We start from the raw sequence: 22,865 nt of genomic DNA on the forward strand, positions 1-22,865 counted from the left end.
CCATCCGTGCCTTGGGAAGGTCCTCCGGAGTAGGAAATGGCAACCCACTCCAATATTCTTGCCTGGGAAGTTCCATGGACAGAAGATCTGGGTGGGCTACAGGCCACGGGGTCCCAGAGTGAGACACAGCTGGGCAACCGTGCAGGTGCATGCACACACACGTATTACTCTCCAGGAAAGAAACCTTGTGGAGTATGATTTAATAAAGCTTGATTATGACAGTCTCATTTTTGTGAAGTATTCCAAGTATTTCTGTTTAAAAGCAATACCAAATTTGATGTTAAAACATTTATGTGGTCATGTCTTTAAAGGCTGAAAGTGCCCCCTTAAGAGGATTAGCCATATTCTTTATAAACAAAAGATTAACTCACGGGAGGGCAAGAAGATTGTATAGGACTGGAGGTAGACAACTTTTATAAATGTAGAGCCTTGCAGCACATCTATCAGAAATGTGTTTTTAAAGGGGATGTACTGGGGGAATTCCCTGGCAGTCCCATGTTAGGACTCTTCACTTTCATTGCCAAGGGCCCAGATTCAATCCCTGGTTGGAGAATTAAGATCCTGCAAGCCTCGCGGCCAAAAGTAAATAAATAAATAAAGAGGATGCATTTTTTAAATCAAATCCAAAAACTTCTAAGAATTGGAAGATGTGTCATGCCAAAGGCTGACAACAGGATAGTGCTGTGCTATATGGTATGGTAGTTGAAAGGAGATTATAAATTCCCAGTGATACTGAATATTAAACAATATCAAGGTTCCGTTTTATCAGACCTTTCTTTTGGAGTGGGTCACATCTGGGTGCTCTTTTTACATTCGTGAGATCCTTGACCAAATCTAAACTGACATCCCTACAAAGGTTTCATCAAATGATCCTCCCTTTTCATGTAAAATTTTCCTGGTTGCACAGTTAGCTCTTTTTCCATGAAAGTAGTTGTTGCACAGGTTTGAAGTACATATGAGAAAGATGAGCTTAATGAGATAGGCAAAGCCCTTTTTGTCTTTCATCATGGATGACAACAGAGTTTTATTTCCATTCTCTGTTCTACACATGCTGAGATACCAAAGGGCCACAAGTGTCTGGCCTGATACCTTGACCTTCCACTGCAACCCAAGACAAACAGTACAACCCTTACCTTAAAGTAGGACTGTGGGTGCTGCTATTGATTACAAGAAGGTCAGGAGTAATTACATGTAAGATTGACTCATTTGATGCATGTTTTGGATTTTGTGTTTATGGAATATACCAGACACAAGAAAAAAAATAGGTATGAGCCTGTACTCATACTGCTTACCTTCTAGTAAGAAAGAAGATCTACATTAGGAATACAGTGTAGAAAGTTATAAGTCCTGTTGATATAGATAAAATGTCATGGGAAGCTAACTTTTTGTGGACCATTTTAAGTCTTTATGGAATTTGTTGCAATATTGTTTCTGTTTTATGTTTTGTTTTTTGTGTTTTACTGTGAGGCATGTGGGGTCTTAGCTCCCAGACCAGGGAGGACAAGGAATTGAACCTACACCCCCTGCACTGGGAGGTGAAGTCCTAACCACTGGGTTACCAGGGAAGTCTTAAGCTAGCTTTATGTAATGTGACAGTGTATTATTGAGAAAGGAGGAAATAATGCCATTTATGATGATAAATCCTCTTTATGTTTCTTGATAGTCTTAGAGCCCGTATATGTTCTATGTTCTAATTCTTGGCTTTTGATTTCCTTCCTTTTTGCATAGATGGTGCAAGTGATGCATCTCCTTTGTACTAATCTGAACTCTTTTCAGTTGTATTTTTAAAAACTCATTTGAACTGGCTCCCACAGTGTAGGGAAATCTATTGGCTTTTTTATACCTGAGAAGGCTCTCTTTCCCTCTCACATGTCTTTTCCTACATGTTGGTTTAGTTTTAGGCTAGGCCTTCACTAGATGGTGGAAAGACGGCAACTCCAGGTTCCTGTCTTACCAGCCTAGCGACCTAAGCAGGAAAAAAAAAAGAGTTTCTTTTTCTGTTGGTTTAGCCAAAGGCCTGAAGCTAGTGTTCACTGATTCTTTTAGGTTGGTGCAAAAGTATTTGCGGTTTCTGCATTGTTGAAGTTTACCACTTGATATTGGAATACATTCTTAAATATGGTTATGTTATACATCATTTTAATGTGCATTTCTCCCTTAATTTTTTTTGCTAATGACTTATTACTTGCTATTTATTTTATATTTATTTTAGACTATGTAAATGATGTTAGACAAAAGCAAATTTGAGCGATTTTCTTATGCAAGTTCAAAATAGGTCGTAAAGCAGTGGAGACAACTCGAAACATCAAACTCATTTGGCCCAGGAACTAATGAATGTACAATGCAGTGGTGGTTCAAGTTTTGCAAAGGAATTGAGAGCCTTGAAGATGAGCGTAGTGGCCAGCCATCAGAAGTTGACAGCAACCTATTGAGAGGATCATCAAAGCTGATCCTCTTACAACTACATGTTTTAAGAAGTTGCCAGAGAGCTCAGTGCTGACCATTTTCATTCGGCATTTGAAACAAATTGGAAAGTTGAAAAGGCTGGATAAGTAGGTGCCTCATGCGCTGACCGCAAATCAAAAAAGTCGTCCTTTTGGAATGTCGTCTTCTCTTATTCTATGCAACAACAACGAACCATTTCTCGATCAGATTGTGACATGCAACAAAGTGGATTTTATATGACAACCGGTGACATCCAACTCAGGGGTTGCACTGAGAAGAACCTCCAAAGCACTTCCCAAAGCCAAACCTGCACACAAAAAAAGGTCATGGCCACTGTGGTCTGGTGGTCTGCTGCCAGCCTGATCCACTACAGCTTTTTGAATTCTGGAGAAACCATTCCATCTGAGAAGTATGCTCAGCAGATTGATGAGATACACCAAAACCTGCAATGCCTGCAGCTGGCATTGGTCAACAGAAAGGGCCCAATTCTCCACAACAGCTCCCAACAACACATCATACAACCAATGATTCGAAAGTTAAATGAACTGGGCTATGAAGTTTTGGTTTTGTTTTTTTAATTGAAGGATAACTGCTTTACAGAATTGTGTTGTTTTCTGTCAAACCTTAACATGAATCAGCCATAGGTATACATATGTCCCCTCCCTCTTGAACCTCCCTCCCATCTCCCTTCCTATCCCACCCTTCTAGGTTGATGCAGAGCCCCTGTTTGAGTTCCCTGAGACATACAGCAAATTCCCATTGGCTATCTTATTTTACATATGGTAATGTAAGTTTCCATGTTACTCTCTCTTCCCCTCTCCCCATGTCCATAAGTCTGTTCTCTATGTCTGTTTCTCCGTTGCTGCCCTGCAAATAAATTCTTCGGTACCATCCTGGTGCTGCTGCTAAGTCACTTCAGTCATGTCCGACTCTGCGACCCCATAGACAGCCTCCCATCAGGCTCTCCCGTCCCTGGGATTCTCCAGGCAAGAACACTGGAGTGGGTTGCCATTTTCTTCTCCAATGCATAAAAGGGAAAGTGAAGTTGCTCAGTCATGTCTGACTCTTAGCAACCTCATGGACTGCAGCCTACCAGGCTCCTCCATCCATGGAATTTTCCAGGCAAGAGTACTGGAGTGGGGTGCCATTGCCTTCTCCGACCATCCTTCTAGATTCCATATATATGCATTAGTATACAATATTTATCTTTCTTTTTCTGATTTACTTCACTCTGTATAATAGGCTGTAGGTTCATTCACCTCATTAGAACTGACTCCAATGTGTTCTTTTTTATGGCTGAGTAATAGTCCATTGTGTATATGTATAACAACTTCTTTATCCATTCATCCGTCAGTGGACATCTAGGTTGCTTCCATGTTCTAGCTATTGTAAATAGTGCTGCAGTGAACATTGGGGTACATGTGTCTTTTTCAGTTTTGGTTTCCTCAGGGTATATGCCTAGGAGTGGGATTGCTGGGTCATAGGGTGGTTTTATTCCTAGCTTTTTAAGGAATCTCCATACTGTCTTCTGTAGTAGCTGTACAATTTACATTCCCATCAACATTGCAAGAAGTTTTGCCTCATCCACCATATTCACATGACCTCACGCCAACCTACTAGCACTTCTTCAAGCATCTCGACAACTTTTTGCAAGGAAAATACTTCCACAACCTGCAGGATGCAGAAAATGCTTTCCAAGAGTTCATCAAATCCTGAAGCATTTATGCCACAGGAACAAACATTTATTTCTTGTTGGCAAAAATGTGTTGATTGTAATGGTTCCTATTTCAATTAATAAAGATGTATTAGAGCCTAGTTATAATGATACAAAATTCATGGTCTGAAACCACAATTAGGTTTGCACCAATCTAATAACAGGCCTTGCTAGAGAATCATTGCCCACTCCTGAATCAGTCCCTTTGGCTAGAGACTGCTGTATTCTTTTTGGCCAAGCCAGATTCATATGCCCATTCCTAGAGCTAGTGGGTGAGGTCATCCCTTCTGAACACATGGACTGGGAGCAGAGTGGATCCTCAAAGGAAAACTGGGGGTGTCATGTTGAAAAAAGAAATTGATATTTTGGAGACAGAAAAATAAAAAGAGCTCATTACACTTTTTGCATTCCTCTGGGTACCTCAGGATAGAGGTAGGGTGGTGGTTAGCTAACAGTGACACAATTCTTGGTGCTTCTACATGAATTAAGGGAAGTAAGTAAGGGCAATGCCAAAGAATGTTCAAACTGTCATACAGTTGCGCTCATTTCACATGCTAGCAAGGTAATGCTCAAATCCTTCAAGCTAGGCTTCAACACAATGTGAACTGAGAACTTCCAGAAGTACAAGCTGGATTTAGAAAAGGCAGAGGAAACAGAGATCAAATTGCCAACTTGCTTTGGATCATAGAAGAAGCAAGGGAATTCCAGAAAAACATCTGTTTCATTGACTGTGCTAAAGCCTTTGACTGTGTGGATCACAACAAACTGTGGAAAACTCTTCAAGAGATGGGAATACCAGACGACCTTACCTGTCTCCTGCAAAACATGTGTGCAGGTCAAGAAGCAACAGTTAGAACCGGACGTGGAACAAAGGACGTCAAGATTGGGAAAGGAGTACATGAAAGCTGTATATTGTCACCCTGCTTATTTTACTGCTATGCAGAGCACATCATGGGAAACACCAGGCTGGATGAACCACAAGCTGGAATCAAGATTGCCGGGAGAAATATCAGGAACCTCAGATATGCAGATGACACCACCCTAATAGCAGAAAGCAAAGGGGAATTGAAGAGCGTCTTGATTAAGGTGAACAAGGAGGGTAAAAAAGCTGGCTTAAAACTCAGCATTCAAAAAACGAAGATCATGGCATCTGATCCCATTACTTCATGGCAAATAGATGAGGGAAAATTGGAAACAGTGACAGATTTTATTTTCCTGGGCTCCAAAAATCACTGTGGATGGTGACTGCAGCCATGAAATTAAATGACACTTGCTCCTTGGAAGAAAAGCTATGACAAACCTAGACAGCATATTAAAAAGCAGAGATATCACTTTGCTGACAAAGGTCCATATATTCAAAGCTGTGATTATTCCAGTAGCAATGTGTGGATGTGAGAGTTAGACTATAAAGAAGGCTAAGCACCAAAGAATTGATGTTTTCAAACTGTGGTGCTGGAGAAGACTCTTAAGGGTCTCTTGGATAGCAGGGAGATAAACCAGGCAGTCTTAAAAGAGTTCATCCCTGAATTTTCATTGGAAGGGCTGATGCTGAAGCTGAAACTCCAATACTTTGGCCACCTGATGGAAAGAATCAACTCATTGGAAAACACTCTGTTGCTGGGAAAGATTAAGAACAGGAGGATAAGGGGGCAACAGAGGACGATCTGGATGGATGGCATCATGGAATCAATGGACATGAGTTTGAGCAAACACCAGGAGATAGTGATGGACAGGGAAGCCTGGTGTGCTGCAGTCCCTGGAGTCACAGAATCAGACACAACCTAGCGAGTGAACAGTAGTGCAATGTTTGAAGAGAAGGAAAGACCTCGCAAGGATTGTTAATTCCAACTTTAAGTATGCTATCTTTCTTTTTTGCATGATTAAGCTAAACTAAACTATACATAATAAAAAGTAAAATACATAGAGCAACATCTGAGCTTTCAGTTCTTTGAAGTAGTCAAGGCCAGCAGCATGCTGAGACGAGACTAGACTGTCATTACAGCTCAGTAATCATTAGCTTTTAGGCAGAAAGCTCAACAGAGGAGCACGAAGCAACAGGTAGAGATGCCTCAGAACTGTCAAGAAGTGTTATAGTCTCTCTCCAAAAAAGAGTAACTTTTCCGACTTGTATTAGCTTTTGTTAGTGTGATTCTGTAAGGAGTCTTACCTCAATTAAAGGTAAACCAAATGTTCTTTTTTCCTCCTGCCTTGTATCCCTGACCCCACTGCTTCTAAGAACCTCTGTCCTTGTAGCAGTTCAGCATCCTCGTAAGCAGAATATTCATACCCTTTGTCTCTTCTCACCCTTTTCAGGGTTGTATTTCTATGCTGTGGCCTTAAAATTTCAAAAGGGGAGAAAGCCTTTCAGGGAGCTCTGCTCATCCCGCTATACCCCTGAGTCCCCTTGGCGCTTGGATGAGGAAATGTTATCAGAAGAGTGCAAATGCAGGCTCAGTCAGCTCCTCTAAATACCTTTGAGGTATATATCTATTTCATATTACACACCAGGAATTGTGTTTCTTCAGTATTGTAAAAATCAGATAAACAGGGAAGATTAAATGTAGAATTAAGCAAAGACCATTTCGTTCTTGGAGGAAGAAACATCAGTAGTCATAAGCCAGGAAGTAGAGATGGATTGCTTAATATAGATTTAAAACCCATGGTATGCTCCTAATCTGATTCCTATCCTGGTTTGCAATTCCACCTCTGACATATAGGCTTCCATTTAGTTTCTGCGTAGCTGAAGAGTTCCTGGCTCCAACCCGCAAGTCACAGAAGCCTGAGCAAGCACAAGCACCACTTTATGCTCATCCTGAATGAGAACTAGTCAACCAGCGTAGAGATTTGTGAGAAATCCATAGTTTCTGTCATGTTTAAGTGCCACTTTGTTGTTACACTAGTAGCTCAGTTTCCTCTTTGACTTAAATAATCCTCTCTATTTAACCTATTTTTTTAAAAGGTATACCAAATAGAACATGCCAACAGATAAATGCATTCCTGAGCATCTTTTAAGTTTCTTGGTTTTACCCACCCCCAAATCAGGCCAGCTTCTCCAGTTGGTCAGTTTGTAACCATTTTGCCAAAAACGCCTTGAATCTTGGAACAAAAGTTGGCAAGTCTTACCCAAAGCCTTTTAAAATAGACTGTAGTCAAGGAATGGGAAAAGAAACAACTATGATTTTATCACAACTGTTGTGTTATCTGCCCTTCCACGTCTTAATACCTGTCCTTTCTATAGCCCCTCCCCCTAGGTCTGGATGGAGGATACTTTAAAGTGAAATGACAGACCAGGAGAATAACAACAACATCTCAAGTAACCCCTTTGCTGCTCTTTTTGGCTCCTTGGCTGATGCCAAACAGTTTGCAGCAATCCAAAAAGAGCAGCTGAAGCAGCAATCTGGTAAGTGGAGGAGCCAATAGCAGCGGATGAGATGACCTAGAATGGGGTCTTCCCAAATTAAGTATTCTTTGGGTCCTTAATTGCAACTGGAATTTATATTTAGGGCAGAAGTTGGTATTTTGTTCATATTTGTTGTTTGTTTGGTTTGGGGGACTTCTCCTTGTCCTATCCCTGGCTTAAAAAGACCAGAGAACAGGTGGTTCTGGAGTAACAGATGCCCATATCATGCTCCCAAAGCTGTCAAGCTTTCTTGTTTTACAAATCATCTAGCGAAAGATACTTAACAAAGATGCTAAAAACATAGGAAACTGAGGTTATAGTGGTAGGTGTGGGAAACAAGTCACATGCAGCTGTAGACAGCAGGTGTGTTAAAGGAAGACTTAGAGCCTTCCAGCCTATAGAGAAATGAGATTTGTTCTTAAGCCCAGTGCTTCAGAGCCTTATCTCAAGCAAAATGCTTCTTTCATAGCCTACTGCTTTTAGAACAGAGTTCTCGGAAAATCTGACCCTTACCCTTCATGTGAAAAAAATTAGGACATCTTACTAATCAGAAAAGTGATTTTCCTCATCTGGGACCAAAGTAAAGATCAAGTCTAGCTTCCTCCCTATAGGTAATATATGAACTAGAAGAATTAGGATGCTGTTTCCCAAATATATTAGTTTTCTGAGCATATGCACAAACTTTCAAGCCAGAAATGGCTCCCTTTCTCCTCCTTCCAAAAAAATGTGTTTTTAGGAAAGGAGAAACGTTATTTTGTTTATTTCAGAAGCATTCAGATATGTACACTTCTGTGTACATATGGCCTTACTCTCTGATTAGGATTGAATAAAAAAGAAGTGAGAGCAAGACAGATGAGTAGTAGACAGAGACAGATGAAACAGAGAAGAAATACATGTAATGCTGACCTTAACATGATGGAAAGAGGAAGCTCTGAGTCTCAGTCTCTGAAAACTTTCCCAGATTTCTAAAATATAGGCTCAGAATGGGAACCCTTGGATTAGGAGATTGTAGGAGATTGAAGAGTGTGGAATTGGAAAAATAAGGAAATGAGAAGAAAATTTTAAGTATGTGGTTGAGGGAAATTTTGCTAATCAGCACCTGTCACTCTTGGAGTTCAGAGGAGACCTTAATGGTATAGGAATAGAGCAACTGAACACTCGCCCTTCTGGCCGTAAACAGACATAAGGCTGGCTAGGACTGGGAGCATTGCAGTGGGGACAAGTCAGGTGCATGCCCTTCTGTTACTCTTTTGGCACCTCATCGTCTTAGTTTGTTTACACTGAGTTTGCCAGGTCACCAGGTCTAACCTGTTTTCCTCCAGCAGTTAGTACTGTCACAAAACCTTTGACCTCCTGTACTGAGCTTCACTTTTGCTCAGTTCACCACACTAAAGCAACTCTGCATCTGAGAATTTTGCCCAAGCATCACAGCCAAAAATAAATAAATAAAAATTTAAAAGTAACAAAAATGTGTTCTCTTAAAATCAGGGAAAAGCCATGTATTTAATATAATTAAAGGCCTGTTGATCTATTAGATAATTCTTTGCTCACTAGGATTCTGTAGGGAAGGTAGTGTTGCTACTTTTGGCATTATGGAATACAATTACTTATGAGTAGAAAAAATAAAACTTTGTTTTTGAAATATGGTAGATTTTATAACCAGGATTTCAGAATTCTGTACTTAAGATGTTTCCTGATATAACTCAATAACAAAAAACCCCAAACAATCCAATTTAGAAATGGGCAGAGGATCTGAATGAATATTTTTCCAATCTGCATGAAAAAGTGCTCAACATCATTAATTGGAGCAATATAAATCAAAACCACTACATGCTTGTTAGAATGGTTATTATCAAAAAGACAAGAAATAATAAGTGTTGGCAGGGATGTGGATGTGGAGCAAAGGGCACCCTTGTGCACTGTTGGTGGGATTGTAAGTTGGTTCAGCCACTATGGAAAATATCAGCATGGAGGTTCCTAAAAAAATTAAATATAAAGCTACCATATGATCCAGCAATTCTACCTCTGGGTATTTATCCAAAGAAAACAGAAACACTAATTGAAGAAGATATATGCACCCCCATGTTCATTGCAGCATTATTCAGGTGGACAGTAGATGGGCCTTGAGGGCACTGTGCTGAGGCAAATAAGTCAGAGAAAGACAAATACCATATGATCTCACTTACACTGGAATATTAAAAAAAAAACAAGCAGACTAGATTTGGAGTTGCCAGAGGCAGGGGTTGGGGGTGACAAAATGGGTGAAGAGTTCCAAAAGGTACAAACTTCCAGTAATAGGCATAAGGATGCAGTGAACAGCATGGTGGCTGTAGTTAACAACACTGTGTTGCATGTGTATTTGAATGTTGCTAAGAAAGTAGACCTTAAAAGTTCTTACCACAGGAAAAAAAATTGTAGCTATGGTGACATAGGGGCTTCCCAGGTGGCGCTAGTGGTAAAAAATCTACCTGCCTACACAGGAGATAGAAGAGGACGTGGATTCAGTCCCTGGGTTGGGAAGATCTCCTGAAGGAGGGCATGGCAACCCACTCCAGTATTCTTGTCTGCAGAATCGCATGGACAGAGGAGCCTGACGGGCTACACAGTCCATGGGGTCGCAAAGAGTTGGACACAACTGAAGTGACTTAGCACACACACACGTACCGTGACAGATGTTAACCTGATTTATTGTGGTGATCATTTAACAATATATACAAATATTGTCATGTTGTACACCTAAAACAAATATATGCCAATGATACCTTAATTAAAAAAAAAACAAGATGTTGACTGACTTGAGATGTTCACTAATAAGTTAACATCCAAAATTAACCTCCCCCGCTTGGTGACATTTATCATGCATACTTGGTTTTCTCTTAAAGAGAGGATTGTAACTGTTAATGACTTACATTTTCTGGCAGATGAACTCCCAGCCAGCCCAGATGACTCGGATAATAGTGTGTCAGAGAGCCTGGATGAATTTGATTACTCTGTGGCTGAGATCAGCCGCTCATTCCGTTCACAGCAGGAAATATGTGAGCAACTCAACATCAATCACATGATCCAAAGGATCTTCCTCATCACTCTGGACAACAGTGAGTTACAGATTTGCAGCCAATGGATTCACTACTCTCTCTTTCCTGCTTGGGCTAAGGATTGACTCTTAGAAACTTACTGTATCTGATGGTTAAACAAACCCACCAAACTCCCAGGAACACAGGGTTTATTTATATTTTCAAGGAAGCTTTTGTTAAAGCAGTATTTTGACACACATACAACTTTCATTTCTGTTTTGATTCTGACTGGACTATGTAGCTTCTGCTGCCTTTTCTACTTTGAAAGGGCTATGGGAGTGGTAGCCAAGTCTGTTTTCTTCTCAGAGGTGATCTAAACATTTTGATGCAAGCCCCAAGAAGAATTAGATAGTGTCCCTCTGTGCCCTGTCTGTAGCTAAAGCCCCAAACTACTGCTGATGTCTGGGATTTACTCTTTAAATGTCATGATGTTAGGTTTATAACAAAGCACGTGCTCTTTGGGGTGGGGGTGGGGGGTTTAAATCTGTAGATACTGTTCTGTGTGTCAAGATCACTCTGATATTACCTGAGTCAAACTTCGGATTCGACAGAAGTGCTGTCAAGATCAGTTGTCTGTGTAAGGCAGAAGCATTATTCTTAACCTATCAGACTAAAACCATTTCTCAGGTGACCCGAGCCTGAAAAGTGGGAATGGCATCCCCAGCCGGTGTGTGTATTTGGAAGAAATGGCAGTGGACCTGGAAGATCAAGACTGGCTTGATATGAACAACGTAGAGCAGGTACCATTCTTCCATTCCTTACATGTGCCTTCAGTAAAAATCAGCCATGCAGCTGAATTCTGCTCCCCATTCTCCAACCATGGCTCTCTTAGCTCTGTCTCTTAAACCGTCTGTGTTGTTCCTCTTTTGGATCTGCTCATTTACCCACGGTCCCATGTCCAAATCTACCCATCCTGCAAGACACAGTTAACAAGTCATCCCATTTACAAAGTTTCACCAGGTGTAAGTTGTTATTTTCTCTCTGGGCACTTACAGTAATCTCTTGCATCTCTTACAAGAGTCGTCTCTTTCCATCCCATGTAGTGGCTTTTCTATGTACCTCTCTTCTCTCTCCCATAGACATTTAACTTATTGAGGCCAAGGCCCCTCTCTTTCTTTATATCTTTTTCAAAATCAAAACTACATTCTACCGTACAAGTGCTTAATTAATATTAAACGGATGAAAGTTTGGTAGGGAAGACACTTGACAACTTGTAGTTTAACTTCATACATTTAAACTGTCTATATAAAGTCTGAGTGAAATCAGCAGTCATGAAGAGTAGTAGATTTCACATATAAGTTTAATCTCTCATTCTCCACACTATTCAACAAATATTCTTTTAATGCTTACTCTGTGCTTGGGACTATGCTAGACACTTAAGCTTGCTTTAGGATAACAATATAAATGGTTAAATTTGTATACATAATTTTTTTTAATTGAGGGATAATTGCCTTACAATGTTGTGTTGGTTTCTGCTGTACAACAGTATGAATCATCTGTAAGTATTAATATACATAAATCCCCTTCCTCTTGAGCCTTCTCACCAACCCTCCCCATCCCACCTCTCTCAAACTGAGCTGAACTGCCTGTATTATACAGCAACTTCCCACTGGTGTTTTATTTCTCACATGGTAGTATATATGTCAGTGCTACTCTCTCAATTCACCCCGCTTTCCCCTTCCCTTCTCTGTGTCCACAAGTTCATTCTCTATGTCTGCATCTATATTCCTGCCCTTTTTTCCCTTTTACATTCTGTGATTCTCGTAATTACCTGTGTCAAAATTATCTTTTATGTCTTGATGCTCTAAAACTAACTCTGCAGTGGACAGGGATGGAGGTAGATAAATCAGGAGTTTGGAATTAACAGATACACACTACTGTATACAAAATAGATAAACAACAGCGACCAACTGCATAGCACAGGGAACTACATTCAATATCTTATAATACCTATAATAGAAAAGAATCTGAAAAAGAATAGATGTGTGTGTGTGTGTACCTAAATCACTTTCCTGTACACCTGAAACTAACACAACATTGTAAATCAACTATACTTCAGTAAAAAAATAAAATGTAAAAATAAATAAAAATTCTTAAATGTATTTATTTATGTAAAATAAATTAAAATGTCATGCAAAGTTACATTAACTTTGCAGTGATTTAGTATTCTTGTTTCTTTGTTTTTCCTAATAGGCTGTCTTCACTCGCTTATTACTTCAAGATCCAGGCAACCACTTGATTAACATGACTTCTTCTACAACATTGAATCTCTCTGCTGATCGAGATGCAGGGGAGAGGCACAGTTTTTGTTACCTTTATTCCTGCTTTCAAAGAGCCAAGGAGGAGGTAGAGAAATCATTGCCATTAAGTACTCTTGGCTATGACGTAACCCAGAGGATTGGATCAGTGTCTTTTATATTAGTTTGTATACATCATAGTGTATCTGGAACTGGATATCAGAGGTCCTGTTAAGTTTGTTTTCTGAAGTTTTAATCTCTCCTTTTCTGTGGCTTGGGGTCTTCCCCTTCCCCAGTTAACAAATGCCTCTCATTCTTTCTACAAACGTCTTAAAAAAAAAAAAATCACACCTTTATAAAAAAAAAGATCTGATAAATTCATTTCTACTGAGGTGTGTATAACAGAGTAGACTAAGCTTGATCACTTCCAGCAGTAGAATTTCTAAGAGGTGATTCCTTAACCCAAGGAATGAACTCTCATGGCTTTCCAAGCATCCATAGCAAAGCCCTATTGTTTTGAGACACAGTGTCTTTTCCCTTCTGTTTGCTGTATCTGCCCTTGTGCCAGGTCACAGAGCTAGCGTCTTCCCTCTCTTTGTTGCTGTTTCCAGATTACCAAAGTTCCAGAGAACCTACTACCCTTTGCAGTACAGTGCAGGAACCTCACTGTGTCCAATACCCGAACAGTTCTTCTCACCCCAGAGATCTATGTTGACCAAAACATCCACGAGCAGCTGGTAGATTTGATGGTAGAAGCCACCCTAGGAGGCCGTGAGTATATAAGCAAGATCTGTGAGCGTCTGCATTTGATTTCTGTAACATTCCTCTGATTGCATTAAAAGGCCTCAGAGCCACTATGGTTCCAACATAAATGAATAAAATGGGTTTCAATACCAGTAGAATTATCAAAAGTTCAGCAAAGTAAAGAGCTGTGTGTAAAGGCATATAGAAATTCCTTTGGCCTTCTCTCGTTTGTCTTCCATCAGATTTTGAAGGTGTAGCTGAGTTTCTGGATGAGGTCATTGGAGCCTTGATATTAGATGAGGAAGTTCGAACATTTCCAGAAGTCATGATTCCAGTGTTTGACATTTTATTGGGCCGAATCAAAGATCTAGAACTCTGCCAGATTCTGCTGTACGCGTATCTGGACATTCTTCTCTATTTCACTAAGCAGAAGGATATGGCCAAGGTAGGTCTGAAAGTTCACATGTGTTCAGTTGAGTTGGAAGCTTATGCTTCCCTGTCCTGAGGGCAGTGTAATATTACCTATTGTATAAGAAAGGTACATTGGTTGTTACATAGTCTTTTTTTGTTTTGTTTTTTTGACTATGCTGTGTGGGATCTTAGTTCCCCTATCAGGGATCGAACCCACATCCCCTGCACTGGTAGATGCTTAACCACTGGACCACTAGGGAAGTCCCGGTTGTTGTATAGTCTTAACTCTTTGAAGCTCTCTCACCCCATCACTTACCTCATCATACAGACAACTGACTAGGACTTGTCTTTTCCTACAGGTTTTTGTAGACTACATTCAGCCCAAGGATCCAAGTAATGGACAGATGTACCAGAAGACCTTGCTAGGAGTAATCTTGAATATCTCCTGCTTATTAAAGACACCGGGAGTCATAGAAAATCATGGCTACTTCCTGAACCCATCTCGTTCCAGTCCCCAGGAGATCAAAGTACAAGAGGCCAACATTCATCAGGTGGAGCTGTTTCCTGGTGCATTCCAGTCCCCAATCTCTTAAGTATTGTTTCCTCAGGAAGCAAATGCAGACAAGGCTGCTTGAGCCTTTTGGGAAAGCAGATTGATCTGGGTGACTCTCTACCGTAATCGTGTAAAAAAATGGCCCTCTTTTTAGCATGCGCTAAGAGCAGAGGACAGACCCTTGTTTGGTTCAGAATAAGCTGCTACTATTCTTTGCCCTGTGTTGTAGCACAGTCACCTGCTCTCAATTCTCATTTTCCTCACCAAAGTATTTCTTAAAACTTCAGCTCCTAAAATCTTCTGAATGAACTCCAGCTTAAAAGCCAAATTGTTTTCCTTTTCCTCCTTTCCCCTATGTCATCTCTGTTTGGGCTTCCTAGCATAAATTATATGGTAGAAGTCTGGCCAACATACGGCAATCAGTGGTTGAATTGGGGGCAGTTTAAATCTCCCATCATCACACCTTTCTAAAGCAGAGGTTGGCAAATTATAGCAGTGGTCAAATCCAGCCTGTTGCCTTTTTTTGTAAGTAGTTGTCTTAAACCTAGCCATACTTCTGTGTATTGTTTATGGCTTGACTTTATGCCACAGTGGTAGAGCTGAATAGGTGCTACAGAAACCATATGGCATGCAAAGCCGAAAATAATTATCATCTGGCCTTCAGAAGAGAAACTTGACCAGCCCCGACTCTGCTGCTGCTACTGCCCCTACTCTAAAGCTATGTAAATGCTAGCTGTAGTTTGGCAGCTCATCAGGAAGACTTACACGTGCCCAGAATTATTACAATTTTTTTAAATCAGGAATAGGGGGGCCGGGTAAGGCACAGGGAGAGTAAGGGAAAGATCAGGATTCATGTATTTTTGGAAATCACCCGTGGCTAAGGTTTGAGAGTAACAAATATTAGGATTGTGCAACTGGAATGTTCTGTGGTTGTGTTTTCTGGTTAAACAGTTCATGGCTCGGTTCCATGAAAAGATCTACCAGATGCTGAAGAACCTACTCCAGCTCTCTCCAGAAACCAAACACTGTATCTTGTCCTGGCTCGGAAACTGTTTGCATGCAAACGCAGGCCGCACCAAGATTTGGGCCAATCAGATGCCAGAAATCTTCTTCCAAATGTATGCCTCGGATGCCTTCTTTCTGAATCTGGGTGCTGCTCTCCTGAAGCTATGCCAGCCATTTTGCAAACCCAGATCCTCTCGGATCCTCACCTTTAATCCTACTTACTGTGCCCTGAAGGAGTTGAATGATGAAGAACGAAAAATAAAAAATGTACACATGAGAGGTAGGGGGAAGCTGGTCTTCTCAAAACTGTGTGTGTGTAACATAAGGCCTTCACTTCCATATCCTGTTCCACAAAGGTCCCTCTTTCTCAAAGAAGATAAGGCAAAAGGAAAAGCTATTATAAATTTTTAAAAGACAGACTTTAAAAAACTGATAGTTTTAGACGTTATGCTTTACTGAGACCTTCTCTCTGAATTTGGCAGACTTGGATATTCACTCATTCATTCATTCTTAGGAAAATGAATAAAGGACAGTCCCTGTCCTTTTTGAACTCAAAGGCTCCGAAAGGAGGCAGATATGTTAACAGATCATCATAATACGGTCTAGGGCTAAGCTATAGGAATCCAGAGAAGTGAGTAAATGATGAATTCTGCAGAAGGTGGAGGTCTTCATAGCTGAGTCTTGAAAAATGTGTTGGGTTTATCAAGCAAAGGAGTCCCTTTTATAGAGGAAATAACTATGAAGGTACAGAGCTGTGAAACAACTAAGGAGCAGTGGGAAGCTCCACATGGCTAGAACATGGGGTAGCTGGGGGAAAGGGTATGGAAACTGGCAGAAAATAAGCCTAGGGAGGGAGAATGTTGAAGCCAAGTTGGAGAAAACTCAGTACAGAGAAATGAAAACAAGGAAATAAACCACTCTTAGTTCTACCAGTCAAAATGAATCACTCTTAATTATTATGTACTTTCTCCCAGTTTTTTAACTCTTCTAATTATAAAAGTAACACATGCTCAAAAGCAAATAATCTTATATACAGAAAAGCACAGAATAGTAACAAATGATTACCTATCTCCTGGAAAAATCTACAGTGCTGTCTATCATTCCTTTTCATGTTTGGTGATTTCATGACCAAGCTAAAGAGATTTAACTGCATTTCTATAGACAGAAGCTAAAAGACATTTTTAGACCAATAGAGTAGGAATGTTACAAGATCTGTTTTTTAGAAGATATTACTCAATTCACTGGAAGCAAGATGGAAGTTGAACTAGAATAAGGGGACACTGGAACCAAGATAGATGTCTATGGCAAGACATTTACTCTTCCTTTTCATTTCTTTGAGGTTTGGACAAAGAGACCTGTTTGATTCCAGCTGTACAGGAGCCAAAGTTTCCCCAGAACTACAACCTTGTAACAGAGAACCTTGTCCTGACAGAGTACACCTTGTACTTGGGATTTCACAGGTAGCTCCTCTGATGTCATTAGGAAAGAACTGTTTGGTTGTGTTGATATCAGAAGGTTAAAAGTGAGTATTATAACAATCTCATTGGAGAAGGAAATGGCAACCCACTCCAGTGTTCTTGCCTGGAGAATCCCAGGAATGGGGGAGTCTGGTGGACTGCCATCTCTGGGGTCACACAGAGTCGAACATGACTGAAGCGACTTAGAAGCATAACAGTCTCACTTTATTCTGATGGCTTACATTAGGATCTAATAGGAAAAGGGCATTACACGCATTAATCTGTGTCTAGATCAACTGGCTTTATCCATGTACCTTGAATTTATTTTGCATTTTTGACCTCTTAAACTTTTTTAAAAATTAAAGATACACTATATTATATAAATATAGTGTAAAGATACACTATATATTTCTCTTGATCTGCACATTTTTTAAATCACTATCGTCCTTTTGTCTTCCACACAAGTGGAATTTTCATTTAATATTTCACATTCTGCTCTTCAATTTTCATTACTTATTATCCCTGATGAAAAAAGAGAAAGCTTTATTCTATGGTATAGAGAGACAAAATTGACAAAAAGAAATGTTTTAAGAGATTTCAGAATGATCATAAAAATCTGTGTATCAAAGAGGATTCTGGATGTGTGAAAATTTGAAAGCTAAGGTGTGTAACTTCCAAAAATGTTTTGGTTCTGGCTAACCACATGTCATTCTGTGATTTTTCTCCCCCTCTGATTTAGCTGATTGTGACAAGCATTTTATAAATAAGGGGGAAAATAGCTACTCACTCATATTATAGGAAGGCATATTGAGGACAGCAATTTTTAATGCCTTTTTGGGAAACTTAAAATGACACAGCATTTTTCAAAGCTCATCAGATTTTTCAAAAAATGAAATTATATCTTTACTAGAGATACTTTCTCTCTCTGTCATTGATATTTTAAATGAGACAGTAGATAACAACTTACAATGTATTTATTAACCTGTTAAAACACAAAATGAAAGTCATCTAGTTTCTCACTATTGGCTAGTTAACACTAGACATCGTCCACAGGGCCAGAGAGAATGAGTTTGGACTGTACACACAGACACAACTCTCCATGACATTGAACTCTGGGTCTTCCTTTCATTGAGAACATTTGGATGACCCTTTTTGAAGAATCATTTAATTTTTATTGACCATCCGAGGACTGGAAGCTGCTGTTAGGTTGCATTCCAGGTGGCTTCTGGTTTATACGTGGGTCATTGCTAATCTGGGAAGTGCCCAGATTCTGTCAAGAATCTGCCTGCAGTGCAGGAGACCTGGGTTTGATCCCTGGGTCAGGAAGATCCCCTGGAGAAGGAAATGGTAACCCGCTCCAGTATTCTTGCCTGGGAAATCCCAAGGACAGAGAAGCCCTGCAGGCCTCATTCCATGGGGTTGCAGAAGTCGGACACAACTTAGTGACTAAACCACCACTACCATCACCACCATTGCTAATCTGGACTCCATTCTCACCAGCTTTAGTTCTCTACTAACCATGAAAAGACTGTCCATATACCCACATCCAAGTACAATCATTGCCCTTGGGTGGTGTCAGACTATCTTGTACTTTGCCTAATCATTATATAGCGTACAGAATAAAAGCCCAGTCTACACCCTGCTCAGCCAAGCCACTGTTCTTTGGATAGTGCATTTCGGCCAAAGGCAACTAACTATATGTTGAATAACATTTTCCCGGTGCTCTGCTCCCAGCCCCATCCTGTCAGTAACTTTTGTGATATCTGTGTCATCACAACTGCAGCCCTACATCCTAAATATGTGAGGATTTGTTTTTCAGAAACACTCTGTACTCAACCATCTGTATGTGAGCCTTCTGACCCAGTCTCTTCTGCTTTCTTGAGGGCAGGTTGCATGATCAGATGGTAAAAATCAATCAGAATCTGCATCGGCTGCAGGTAGCCTGGCGGGACGCTCAGCAGAGTTCCAGCCCTGCTGCTGACAACCTCCGGGAGCAGTTTGAACGACTGATGACCATCTATCTTTCTACCAAGACGGCCATGAGTGAGCCGCAGATGCTACAAAACTGCCTAAACTTGCAGGTGTCCGTGGCTGTTCTCCTGGTTCAGCTGGCCATAGGCAACGAGGGCTCACAGCTGATGGAGCTGACTTTTCCTTTGCCAGATGGCTACAATTCTTTGGCTTACGTGCCAGGTGAGCTGGCTCTCCCTTAGGAACTTCCTATTTATAGGCATCTGAGTTTAACTGGGTCATTCTGGAAGTATAATACGCAAAATATCCTACCTTAGCTATCATTCAGCTGTTTTTGGAGAAACAACTCAAACTCGTAGATAATGTCTGTTGGTCAGAGCCTGGGAGAAGTGACAGCTGGTTCCTCAGTTATGTTGCCACTGCTCTGCAGATCAGAAAATAGTCTTAAGAGGGTGAAGTGCAGTCAGGGTTTTCAGAGCTGTTAGTTTCTATCATTAATATAGTTTGTCATTCAACTTATAAGTTTATCTGTCTAACCCTCCCCCTGTGCTAGTCCTTAGGGGAAAAAAGTCATCTCTTCTTGGTTAACCCAGAACAGAGAGTGTGTATGTCTGTTATATTGGTTGAGGGGTCAGCAGATATTCTCCATCAAATTTAGGTTACATTTTTTTTCTTTAATTTTTATTTTATCTTGGGATATAGTTGATTTACAATATTATGTTGGTTCCAGGTATACAGCGAAGTGATTCAGTTATATACATACATACATTCTTTTTCAGATTTTTTTTTCCATATAATTGGGAAATTTGAGAAATTTCCTGTGCTATACAGTAGGTCCTTGTTGATTACCTATTTTATATATAGTAGTATGTATGTGTTAATCCCAAACTCCTAATTTATCCCCCTGTACTTCTTTACCCTTGGTACAGGTTACATGCTCTTAATCCCTGTACTAGTCATTGATTGCTGAGTAACAGATTACCCCAAACATAGCAACTTCAAACAACAAACATTATTACACACAATTCCCTCAGGTCAACAATCCAGGATCAGCTTAGCTGCATGGTCCTGACTTTGGTCTCTCATAAACTTGCAGCCAGGCTATCCACCAGGGCCATAGGAATCTGAAGACTCGACCAGGGCTGGAGGATCTGCTTACAAGCCTAGTCATGTGGTTGCTGGGAGATCACAGTTGCTTGCTGGCTTCTTTTCCAGGCCACACAGGACTCTCTTTAGTAACTATTCATGGTATGGCAGCTGGCATCTCTCAGATCAGGGGACAAAAATGGAAGCTGTAGGCTTTTATAACCTAATTATGGAAATGACATGCCATCATCTCTGGAGTAGTGGAGGAGGAGATATACAAGGGCATAAATACAAGAGGGCTAGGATCAGTGGAGCACCCCAGAGACTGATGACCATAGTCATCTAATGTTTTCATCTTTATTCAAGATTCTTCACCTAAAGGGTTATTTTAACTCACATTTAACCTTGAGTGTGGAATCTATGTCCATCGGTGTACTTAAACTGCACTGGTGTGTTAACAGCGTTTTATATCTCTACTGTTCTTCCATTTACTTGGATAAAACTAAAAATTGCCTTACATTCAAAGGAGGTTCTGCATTTTTTTAACTTATCATCCTTCCTAGTACCTGCAAGACATTTAGGGTTCTTGTAAACCTTCACTAAGTAGAGAAAAAGAGAAGAATTTAAATATTGCTTAATACAGAGAGTCAGATGTTTGGCTAATTCCAGTGAAAATTTTCTTTCTCAGAGTTTTTTGCAGATAACTTGGGCGATTTCCTCATTTTTCTTCGTCGCTTTGCCGATGACATCTTGGAGACATCGGCAGATTCCTTGGAACATGTCCTTCATTTTATCACCATTTTCACTGGAAGCATAGAAAGGTGAAGTGCTGAAAGCGTGGTTCTGTCACAGTGCAGAGCTGTGAAACATTCAGAAGACTTCTAAGCCAAGAAATAAACAAGCCTGAATCATAAGGGGTTGCCTTCAGAAGTGTGTTAACATTAATGAATCACCTGACTATCCTTATGAGTAGCCCAAAATCCCATACTTGAGAGGCATAATAAACAAAGGACTTTGCCCACAGAGAATTTGAACCTGCATATAAGGTACCAGATGGGAATTCCCCTGCTAGTCCCTGGTTAAAATACTTAACCTTCATGCCAGAGAACTTGCCAGGCGCTAATGATCTTCTAATGTCTGATAACAAAGTTTGCTCTACGGTCCTGAATTGGATGAGCAGTAAACTTGGGTAAATGCTCTATGATCTCAAGACTTACCATTCACAGCTTCTAGTCCTCTTTCCCAGAGGAAGTTGCTCACTGACCTGTAGCGTTGCTCCTCTGATTTCCTGGTGGTGGTAGACCAAAGGAAACAATGTGTACGTAAGTGAGAATTTTCTGCAGAGCCACAGTCCCCTGAGATATGTCATTGAGACGTAGACAGAACCCACTCCTCCACTGAACTGCATGGGCCTAGTGAGAAGTTCTGAACCAAAAAGTGTTAGGCACACCTGGGATGCATTGTAAGTAATGTAGAATAATTAATTATATCCTGGTCCTTACCCCCAGAAAGCCTGGAAAGGCAAGTTTATTCCAGGTGAAGCTGTCAGAGAATAGTAAACAGTAAGTAATGCATTATTAAAGAGAAATAAACAGAATGGCAGAGCATTAAATAGAAACTTACATACTCAACCTCATTATTGATAAGCTGTGATCTTAAGAACTGAATGATATACTCTGCATATCCCCAAGAAATTGACAGACTCAAAACTGCTCAGTAGTGTTTTCTCCTATAACTCTCTGTACAGATATTATTGATGATATGCTGTTTTGATTCCTCATGTGGAGAAAAACAGTTAAAATTTGGGAGTAAAGTTTTTTGCTTGCTCAGTTTGCTTTCTGCCCTATTCATAGGATGAAGAATCCCCACCTAAGGGCCAAACTGGCTGAGGTGTTGGAAGCAGTGATGCCCCACATGGATCAGACACCAAATCCTTTAGTATCCAGTGTCTTCCACCGGAAACGTGTGTTCTGCAACTTTCCCTATGCATCCCACCTTGCAGAAGCTCTCATCAAGGTCTTTGTGGACATTGAGTTTACAGGTAAAGCAATCTAGAACCAAGAAGTTAATGCATCGCTTAATCAGTTTTTAAATGGAAAATACCATAAGCCATCATTTACTGAATATCTACCATGTGCTACCTTGATGCTAAGTGCTTTTCTCATATTGTTTCCTGGTCACCACCTTGTCAAAATTTCCTTGTCAAAAATACAGGAAAGTTTTACTGTATTATTCCCGTTTCCCTGTGAAGACATGGATGCTCAAAAAAGATTATTTGTTTATGTCATACAACTAAGTGGTAGAATCAGATCTATCTCACTTTAAAAAAGACATATACTCTTAATAACTTTACTGTATTTTTTGATAGACTCATATTCAAATAAATTAGGCTGTCCAATTAAAACCTGAGTCTTTATATTTTTCTTGCCTCAAAATTACAGAATGGTGAAGAGTAAGACAGTGTGCTAATTGACATATTCTTTTATCTTGTCCAGACAGTCTTAACTCTCCTACAGTTTGTTAGATTAAGAATAACAGCAGGAAACATTCCCTAATTTCTCTCATGGCCTTTTGAGCTCTAACCCTGAGATGCTGTTAAGCATTATCCCATCTCAACCAGTAAACAAGATAGCAAAGCAGTTATTTAAGACCCCTTTAAAGGGAGTGTCCTACCATCCGGTGATAAATACAGTTAACATTAAAGAGATATTTAGCATTTTACTGACTGCTTTTCTATATTAGAATTTGGACTTCATTACTTGCTCACC

At 40.2% G+C, this 22,865-nt stretch overlaps 1 protein-coding gene across 1 annotated transcript in view; it reads left to right on the top strand.

The window, feature by feature from the left end:
* UBE4A (ubiquitination factor E4A) overlaps window positions 1-22,865 on the top strand; it is a 37,571-nt gene that overhangs the window by 998 nt on the left and 13,708 nt on the right. Inside the window, exons 2-13 of the mRNA XM_052652667.1 lie at window positions 7,398-7,559; window positions 10,481-10,654; window positions 11,261-11,373; window positions 12,827-12,979; window positions 13,482-13,641; window positions 13,857-14,059; window positions 14,385-14,576; window positions 15,530-15,863; window positions 16,923-17,043; window positions 18,929-19,233; window positions 20,786-20,918; window positions 21,951-22,138. Of these exons, the coding sequence (XP_052508627.1) occupies window positions 7,439-7,559; window positions 10,481-10,654; window positions 11,261-11,373; window positions 12,827-12,979; window positions 13,482-13,641; window positions 13,857-14,059; window positions 14,385-14,576; window positions 15,530-15,863; window positions 16,923-17,043; window positions 18,929-19,233; window positions 20,786-20,918; window positions 21,951-22,138 (2,197 nt within the window). The 5' untranslated portion in view covers window positions 7,398-7,438. The remainder of the gene's footprint in view (window positions 1-7,397; window positions 7,560-10,480; window positions 10,655-11,260; window positions 11,374-12,826; window positions 12,980-13,481; window positions 13,642-13,856; window positions 14,060-14,384; window positions 14,577-15,529; window positions 15,864-16,922; window positions 17,044-18,928; window positions 19,234-20,785; window positions 20,919-21,950; window positions 22,139-22,865) is intronic.

This window comes from Budorcas taxicolor, chromosome 15, assembly GCF_023091745.1.
Source record: "Budorcas taxicolor isolate Tak-1 chromosome 15, Takin1.1, whole genome shotgun sequence".
Lineage (NCBI taxonomy): Eukaryota > Metazoa > Chordata > Mammalia > Artiodactyla > Bovidae > Budorcas > Budorcas taxicolor.